Source organism: Haliotis rufescens, unplaced genomic scaffold, assembly GCF_023055435.1.
Source record: "Haliotis rufescens isolate VD_foot unplaced genomic scaffold, xgHalRufe1.0.p SCAF_28, whole genome shotgun sequence".
In the NCBI taxonomy this organism is placed as follows: Eukaryota; Metazoa; Mollusca; class Gastropoda; order Lepetellida; family Haliotidae; genus Haliotis; species Haliotis rufescens.
Genome location: NW_025963979.1, coordinates 4,511,403 through 4,520,502, shown reverse-complemented (window position 1 = coordinate 4,520,502; position 9,100 = coordinate 4,511,403). Strand labels below are relative to the sequence as shown.

Here is a 9,100-nt window from a genome sequence, read left to right as displayed (position 1 = left end):
TTGTTTAAGAATATGCTTGACACGTGTATACTTCAGCCTGTTGACAAAACCTGACACAAAAACACCTTTTTTGCAAGAAGCTTACACACCCACAGCTCAGAAAAAGATATCTTGTGTCCATACCAAATGGGGGCACGGGTGGCCCAGTCGTCTAAGGCGCCGCGATTCGCTGTACAGAGTTGCGTCCCTTGGGCACGCAAGAAACCTATGATTGTGGGTTCGAATCTCGGTTCGCCCCGATTATGTTTCTAGATTTGTCAGCACCATACCAGTGCTTGTGGGTTTCACCGAAGTGGTAAACGTCTGAGACCTGCATCACTTCGGTCTTTCCCCCCACATTAAGCTGACACGCCGCGATATAACTTGAATACTGTTAAAAGCGGCGTTAACCCCAACTCACTCACTCACTCACCCACTCCATACCAAATATACTGAACAGCATTGAAAACGCACCACCATGAAAATGGATGTATTTTTTATCAGGGCTTAAGTCATATGAAAATATATAAGTGAATGAGTAATATACGACGTTCTGGGCGAAGCATGAAGAAGAACAGCTCGTCAAAACACATTCCTATTTTTTTTGTGAGCGAAATCGCCAGAACGCAACAAATTGCGTGCACATCATGGAAAACGTGTTTTTGGTTGTGTCATGGTTGACATGATGACGTAATGCGTAATGTACAACATTTTCAAAATAGGAAAATATCTTCGACATATTTGATAGTTACAAAATACCTGACATGTCTGACACTGTTCAAGTAGATGAGTGTATGATTTTGTTATGAATAAAACGCGACAAAATCCATTTCCATAATCTTAACAGATCTCTGCTAAAGCAGAGTTCATTGGACGATTCCGATTACATCGTGAGCCTGTGTTTCTGAATTCATTTTCAAATAGTGATGATACCCGGTGTTCGCATGCTGCCCCAGATGGCACCCATCACAAACACAGGCAAGCTAATTGTTCACCCGAAAAACACCCAAGGATGGAGCTGCTGGAATATTACTGAGTCTTTTGAAGAATTTGTTGTCACTCGGAATCTTTATGCGTAGATCTAAATATGAAACAGATGAGGTGGTTTCGCTGGTCTCTTTTATTTCAAGTTTAGGTGGGTAAATCACTGGAAGGGAATCCCCTATAATAATAGTAATAATAATAATAATAATAATAATAATAATAATAATAAACAATAATAATAACAATAATAATAACAACAATAATAATGATGATAATAATAATTATTATTAATGATAATAATAATAACAATAATAATAACAACAGCAGCAACAACAACAACAACAACAATAATAATAATCCATTTGTAGGGCGTATATATCCATGCATAGTGCATGCTCAAAGTGCATAAAAATGAGAAGTAATTAGGAGACAGAAAGTCTAAAGAGACAGGATTTGAGTTGTGAGCGGAAAGTAGGCATGGAGACACTGAGGTGTTGTGGTAGACTGTTCCAGGCAATGGCCGCTGTGTATGCAAAGGAACGTTTGTCATAGTGTGATGTGTGGATATTTGGTATAATAAGCAAATTCTTATTCTCTGAGCGGAGGGATCTTCCTGGGACATACACTTGAAGGAGATCAGCAAGATAGGACAGTGCTTGTAACGTGAGACATCTGAAGACATAACAGAGTAGCTTGAATGGCATCCTGTGTTCAACTGGAATCCAATGCAGTTTGTATAACGCGGTAGTGATATGGTCAGTCTTGCGATAGTGTTTAACTATTCTGGCTGCTGTGTTCTGAACTAGTTGTAACTTGTTCAGCTGAGATCTTGCTGCATCCACCAGCAAGTAGTCCAATCTCGTCATAACTAAAGACAAGACAAGTATGATTGATGACTGCTGATTAAGAAATTTAAGGATGTGCCCTATATACTTTAGACTAAAAAACCCAGATTCTAACCACATTGTTGATATGCTTGTTGAGAGGCTATTCCAGATCTAGGGAAGCACCAAAATGTAGTACACCTGCTGACAGGGGAATGGTAGTGTCACTGAACTGAAATGATTCAGTGCCACATCGCGCTCTTAGACCCTTTGGGTTTTTCTGTGATTAAGCTTCAGCTTGTTTTCAACGATATAAGATGATCGATATACATGAAGTTTATTAAGTTAAACGTTTTGGCCAAATTGCCTTGTTTTGATTTCGCCAATCCGAGCAGAAATTCCGATAAAAAAGCTCCAAGAAACAGGCAAAGAAAATATGTTGTACAGGCAGTTGTCTCTTTTGTTGATGGGAGAAACAAGTTTCTAAAGCTATGGTATACGATCTGGTAGGATTATATCACACATACACGACTTACTTTTTCTTATCTATTTAGAATAGAATTCTTTGCTAGTGTTGCCAAATTCTCCAGCAAACCAAGGCAGGTTATCTGTATAACCTGGCTGCAGACACCATGTGCGTCTGTAGTGAGAGTCACATTTAATCGCATGTCACTATGATGATAAGGTCCTTGACTGTTGTTCTTCTGGCTGTTGTTTGGAGTGGAGTGAGTGGCGCCGATCCCCCCAAGTGCTGCACAGAGCGTCAGTTCGAGGCCAGGTTGGCGGAAGTCGGGGGGAGTTTGTACAAGCACAACGGACAGCAGGTTCCTGCTCTCATAAATGTATGTTATGTCGGGATTACTCACATAGGGACTTGAATGAATGTTGTTCTACTTCAATATGGAGATAAAGCTGTAAACGTTTGGATGTTGAGCCTTTGCTTATGTTGCAGCTAATGATGGAATTCCCTGCCCGATGATCTCAAGGCTGCCTCTACCGTTCACACATTTAAGCTTCAACATAAAACATATCTGTTCTGACTATTGATCACTGTCTAACCATCGTTTTCATGCCGTCTGTCTCTCGACGTTATTTTTATTGTTTTACTTTCTATTTATCTGTCGCGCTTTGAGCACATACAAGTGTGGGCTCAGCGCTATATCAGAAGCCTTATAATTTAATTTTTTTAATAGTAATTGCCTCAACAAACTCATGTTTTATTTGCCAAAGGCATTGGTTTTTGGAATTGATTGAAATAGTGGGGTTGACAACTTTCTGGGCCTGCGACGTCAAACCTGTGGTGTACGTGGTGATATAGAAAGACACTCCGGCTAGCAGCCACGTCAAGCCTGTGGTGTACGTGGTGACATAGGAAGACACTCCGGCTAGCAGCCACGTCAAGCCTGTGGTGTACGTGGTGATATAGGAAGACACTCCGGCTAGCAGCCACGTCAAGCCTGTGGTGTACGTGGTGATATAGGAAGACACTCCAGCTAGCAGCCACGTCAAGCCTGTGGTGTACGTGGTGACATAGGAAGACTCTCCGGCTAGCAGCCACGTCAAGCCTGTGGTGTACGTGGTGACATAGGAAGACACTCCGGCTAGCAGCCACGTCAAGCCTGTGGTGTACGTGGTGACATAGGAAGACACTCCGGCTAGCAGCCACGTCAAGCCTGTGGTGTACGTGGTGATATAGGAAGACACTCCGGCTAGCAGCCACGTCAAGCCTGTGGTGTACGTGGTGACATAGGAAGACACTCCGGCTAGCAGCCACGTCAAGCCTGTGGTGTTCGTGGTGATATAGGAAGACACTCCAGCTAGCAGCCACGTCAAGCCTGTGGTGTACGTGGTGACATAGGAAGACACTCCGGCTAGCAGCCACGTCAAGCCTGTGGTGTACGTGGTGATATAGGAAGACACTCCGGCTAGCAGCCACGTCAAGCCTGTGGTGTACGTGGTGACATAGGAAGACACTCCAGCTAGCAGCCACGTCAAGCCTGTGGTGTACGTGGTGATATAGGAAGACACTCCGGCTAGCAGCCACGTTAGGCCTGTGGTGTACGTGGTGATATAGGAAGACACTCCGGCTAGCAGCCACGTTAGGCCTGTGGTGTACGTGGTGACATAGGAAGACACTCCGGCTAGCAGCCGCGTCAAGCCTGTGGTGTACGTGGTGATATAGGAAGACACTCCAGCTAGCAGCCACGTCAAGCCTGTGGTGTACGTGGTGACATAGGAAGACACTCCAGCTAGCAGCCACGTCAAGCCTGTGGTGTACGTGGTGATATAGGAAGACACTCCAGCTAGCAGCCGCGTCAAGCCTGTGGTGTACGTGGTGATATAGGAAGACACTCCAGCTAGCAGCCACGTCAAGCCTGTGGTGTACGTGGTGATATAGGAAGACCACAGTAGTGGAAGCCCGAGGTGTTGCATTCCAAGATGTCTATTTTAAAATATTCCAGCACCATGTGCGATGGCGGTTGCTACTCAGGAGCCATCATTCATGAATGCATTTTGTGGGTGCGTAGTCTTCGCCATGTAGGTGCACATGCATTAGACTCTGTAGTTTGGTTGTAAAACGTGCGGGGAAAGTTGATAATTTGTTGTAGACTTAAGACGTCGAGAAAAGGAAAAAGGAAATGGGGAAGGGAGGTAACTCGTATTGCCATGTTGATGTCGCCAACCCAACATTGAGGCCGATTTGTAACTCAAATTCGCGAGTGAAAATCAAGGACGGGTTCTTTGAGATCGCGAGAACCTACGGGAATGAATCCAGGGGTTAGTGTAGGGTTTACCGAGATGCAAGTCCTGGAAATGTACAGCTCTCAAAGAAGGGATAAAGGTACTTTTTAGGGTTTAGGAAACAGAACCGTAGGCGAAGCAAGGAGAATCACCCTGAATGATGACATCTACAAACATGTTAAGGCCCCATTACACAGGGCTGCGACTTTTGTGCCACCCTCGAGCGATCAAAAACTGGCCAGGACGCTCAATGGTCGCCTAAACCCAGAAAATCGTGTTTTTATGTAGCAGACCACAGGGCCTTCATTCAGCAACAACGGCAATGCTTGTGCTTTGAGCCACCTTTGAGCAACCAACCTCCTCGGCGACCTTTGTGCGACTGTTTTGAACATGTTAAAAAATTCACGGCGACCATGGCGTCCATGGCGATGTCCGAACCTCCTGTGTACCACCTTGGAACGACCTAGGCAACCACTCTGCCTCCTTTGAGCCTCCAACGACGACCTGACAAATTCTATGGTCCCACACGGGAGGCACAAAGGTCGCCATCCTGTGTAAAGGCCCCATTAGTAACCTTCGTTCAAATCTACACATTATAAAAATATAAATTACATCTAAACTGGTTAATCCCGTAACCAGGCGTCTAGTTAGCTCCTACTGGTCCTGTAGTACTGACCCTACAATCGCCCATATGCTGGGTGTACATTGTAGGTGGACAACATTCTACATTACAACTTCTACAACAAGACAGTGGTCTACGAAGTGTTTGAGCGCGGCGCCAACGACAGTACCATGCATTCCCGAATAGTGCATGACTTTAATGCGGTACGGACATGTTGCAATCTAGTTCCAAACTGCATCACCAGGAAAGTAAAGTAATGCAATGTACTGGATCTTGTATGCAGACATAATATCCATAAACCTTTAATATTCAACAATGTTTGTATTTTATACCTAAAATGGAACAAGCACTCGAGATTGAAACATCCTTATTCTAGGTAGTAGGTCAATATGTTAACATGATATGAAATCTACACAACCCACATGAGATAATGATATATTTCAAGCAAATCCAAGTTTAGTCAAATACAAAATATAATATTTTTACGTTTTCCATTTTAGGGTCTTCGCTATGTGATTGAAATGAACAAATGCACGTATGTAAGAGGTTCCCGAGCTATTAGTGAACAGTGCGTTCCAGGTATGTGGTTTTATCGCTTCTGTTTACCTGCCCAGTATACATGCGTGTATCTATAACCTTGTACATGCGCACATTGGTGACTTATATAATACCCCATTCACATGCACATCTACTCACGTAAGTAATTTTGCACATGTGTAACTATACATACGTGTGTATATGTAAATTTACTATGCGTCCACATGAAAATCAACTTACGTGTGTAAAGTATGTAAATTGTGTAAGGCACACATATTCGTCAGTCTGTTTACGACTTTCAACACAAAACACGTTGCTTTCCAATCAAAGTTGAATGAGAAGAGAGTAACTTCACCCAACATTTTCGCGTGAATCAACATGTGTTTGATTTAATTTGTACACAACGTTTTGACTCCTTGAAACCAAAAGAAAACACCGTCCGCTCAACTCTGTATATACGCAACTTGTTGACTATTTGTTTGGGGTTGGCAAAAGGACAGACATTAATTAGATCATCCTCTTACGTTAACATAAACGTTCACATTGCAACATATACACTCCGTGCAAATTAACACTTACATTTGCACCTACTCCCGACATGATGCAAATTTGCTCCTTGTGTAAATGTCCACACATGAGTAAACGCGTTCACATGACAAGTATACTGACGCATGTCTTTCTACACACGTATGCACATATACACACATATGTATAGAGGCGCGTGTGAACGGGGTAATAGATTACCTTCAACAAACACATATATACAAGCATAGGTAAGAGCCTGGAGAAGACACTGGCTAACAAATATTAAACAAGTTTTTATGAAGCCTTCATAAGTTATTATATCATCAGGTCTCCGTGACCAAATGGTCCCTTTTTCCCGACTCCTGACAGATAATTGAGTATAAATGAAACATTAAAAAAACAACAATCACAATTAAAATATCCGAATGTTTTATTATAGAAGTGAAATACATAATCAATAATTGGTAATTGTTTTCCATAGACAACGCGAAGTTTCTTGGACGGTCTTACTTTGGGTACGGTGTCAATAGTGTTCCTGCCAACAACTGGCAATACACCAGCCCCTCCAACAACGTCTCCATTAAGTCTTCAATGGCCGCGTCCAACTGTGTGCCATTTGTACAAGCAGCCTTTTCGACCCTGGGACAAGATGGTAAAATCATTCGTACACATACTTGCTACTATTCACACAGTATAATGTTGCATATATCAGCCTTGTGATAATTGTACTTACCATATTTGTTTAATTACTTTTTATCGTGTATATCAACGAAGCAACCCGACGTTCTTGTCACGATTCAGTCGATATATGTTCGCGACTCAACAACATCGGCCACTGGGATTCAGTCGATATATGTTCGCGACTCAACAACATCGGCCACTGGGATTCAGTCGATATATGTTCGCGACTCAACAACATCGGTCACTGGGATTCAGTCGATATATGTTCGCGACTCAACAACATCGGCCACTGGGATTCAGTCGATATATGTTCGCGACTCAACATCAGTCACTGGGATTCAGTCGATATATGTTCGCGACTCAACAACATCGGCCACTGGGATTCAGTCGATATATGTTCGCGACTCAACAACATCGGCCACTGGGATTCAGGTAAGTTCAGTGCGGTGACGGAGAAGTTATGATAAAAATAACCAAACAATGAATTATATAAAACGAGTGGGTGATTTTGGATATATTCATGTGACTGTAAATAGCCTATTGTTCGTTTTTGCCACGTACAAGTTTAGTACTCGCCCAGCCACATGAAAGATGTTTGTGTACTATCCTTAAATACAGCTCACTACTACTACTACTACTACTACTACTTCTACTACTACTACTACTACTACTACTACTACTACTACTACTACTACTACTTCTACAACTACTACAAGTACTACTTCTGCTGCTACTACTACTACTACTACTACTACTATTACTACTACTACTACTACTGCTGCTAGTACTACTACTGCTGCAGCTACTACTACTACTACTACTATTACTACTACTACTATTACTACTACTACTACTGCTGCTAGTACTACTACTGCTGCTACTACTACTACTACTACCACCACCACTACTACTACTACTACTACTACCACTCGATATGGCTGAAATATTGCCGATGTGACTATAAACCATAACTCACTCACATAACTCACTCACTACTACAACTAGTGCTATTAAGAATAACAATAACAGAAAAACACCCCTTTTGATACTCTTCGCCATTACGAGCGTGTCGTCACACCTCCACCTACTGACACCTCCAATGTTCACTCCTGTGAATATATCTACTTTCTGAACATTTATCTCTTTTCCTAATTAAATTAGGCATAAACAGTGGGTCGAAGTAGGCCCTTATTATAGCTCGTTGCTGAGTGTGTGATATCGTCATATCGACAGCTTCCAATGATGTGGTGTTCATCGTGACGGGGTTTCGTCCTGGGATCCAACGCCCATCTGTCTTTGACATCCCAGCTGACTGTGTCCCGCTACCACGTGCCGACAATCAGGTGATGTTGCTACAGTGTAATGTATTGGTTTATATGACCCTCGATCTCATAATGCCACTTCCACACGTTATAATGCTCATCTTCTGGATAAATGCAAACCACTGTAACGAAAGAAGAGCAGACGTCTGCTTGAAATACAAGGAGAAATTAATTTTCTCGATTTTTCAAATAAATTTCAGTGAGAGATTCAGTGATGATCCCTTCAAAAGTAATGAGTTATATTCAGTATACAAATAATATCAGATGAAACAACTGCAAGTATGTTTAATGGCGTACACTATGAATGTCTATTTCTTTATAAGTGAACAAATAGGCTTGAATATAGCAATATTCTCAATGTCGTCTTCCAGATTCCTTCGGAACACATCAAGCGAGGAGCTCGCTACATTGACGCAGTTCTGTCACGCTGAGACTGACAATCATTTGTAAAAATAAAGGTATTGCCACCGCACTTAGTACTGTAGTAGACTCATGTACAGCAAGTGACCTGCCCACAAGGAGCCGCGTCGTGTCGCGGTACACAGAGGTGTTAACACACCACTACTGTAGTAGACTCATGTATAGCAAGTGACCTGCCCACAAGGAGCCGCGTCGTGTCGCGGTACACAGAGGTGTTAACACACTACTACTGTAGTAGACTCATGTATAGCAAGTGACCTGCCCACAAGGAGCCGCGTCGTGTCGCGGTACACAGAGGTGTTAACACACTACTACTGTAGTAGACTCATGTATAGCAAGTGACCTGCCCACAAGGAGCCGCGTCGTGTCGCGGTACACAGAGGTGTTAACACACTACTACTGTAGTAGACTCATGTATAGCAAGTGACCTGCCCACAAGGAGCCGCGTCGTGTCGCGGTACACA

General features: G+C 42.9%; 1 protein-coding gene across 2 annotated transcripts; it reads left to right on the top strand.

The window, feature by feature from the left end:
- Window positions 1-2,390: 2,390 nt before the first annotated feature.
- Window positions 2,391-8,688, top strand: LOC124139732 (ependymin-related protein 2-like). Of its 2 annotated transcripts, XM_046507033.2 has the most exons (6): window positions 2,394-2,629; window positions 5,241-5,354; window positions 5,652-5,730; window positions 6,695-6,865; window positions 8,128-8,237; window positions 8,588-8,688. In XM_046507033.2, exons 1-6 carry the CDS (start codon window positions 2,462-2,464, stop codon window positions 8,645-8,647), a joined length of 702 nt encoding a protein of 233 aa, XP_046362989.1. In that variant the 5' UTR covers window positions 2,394-2,461; the 3' UTR covers window positions 8,648-8,688. The 2 variants fall into 2 exon arrangements, with proteins under 2 accessions (XP_046363007.1, XP_046362989.1); XM_046507051.2 differs by lacking the exon at window positions 5,241-5,354 and having other exon boundaries at window positions 2,391-2,629.
- Window positions 8,689-9,100: the final 412 nt, after the last annotated feature.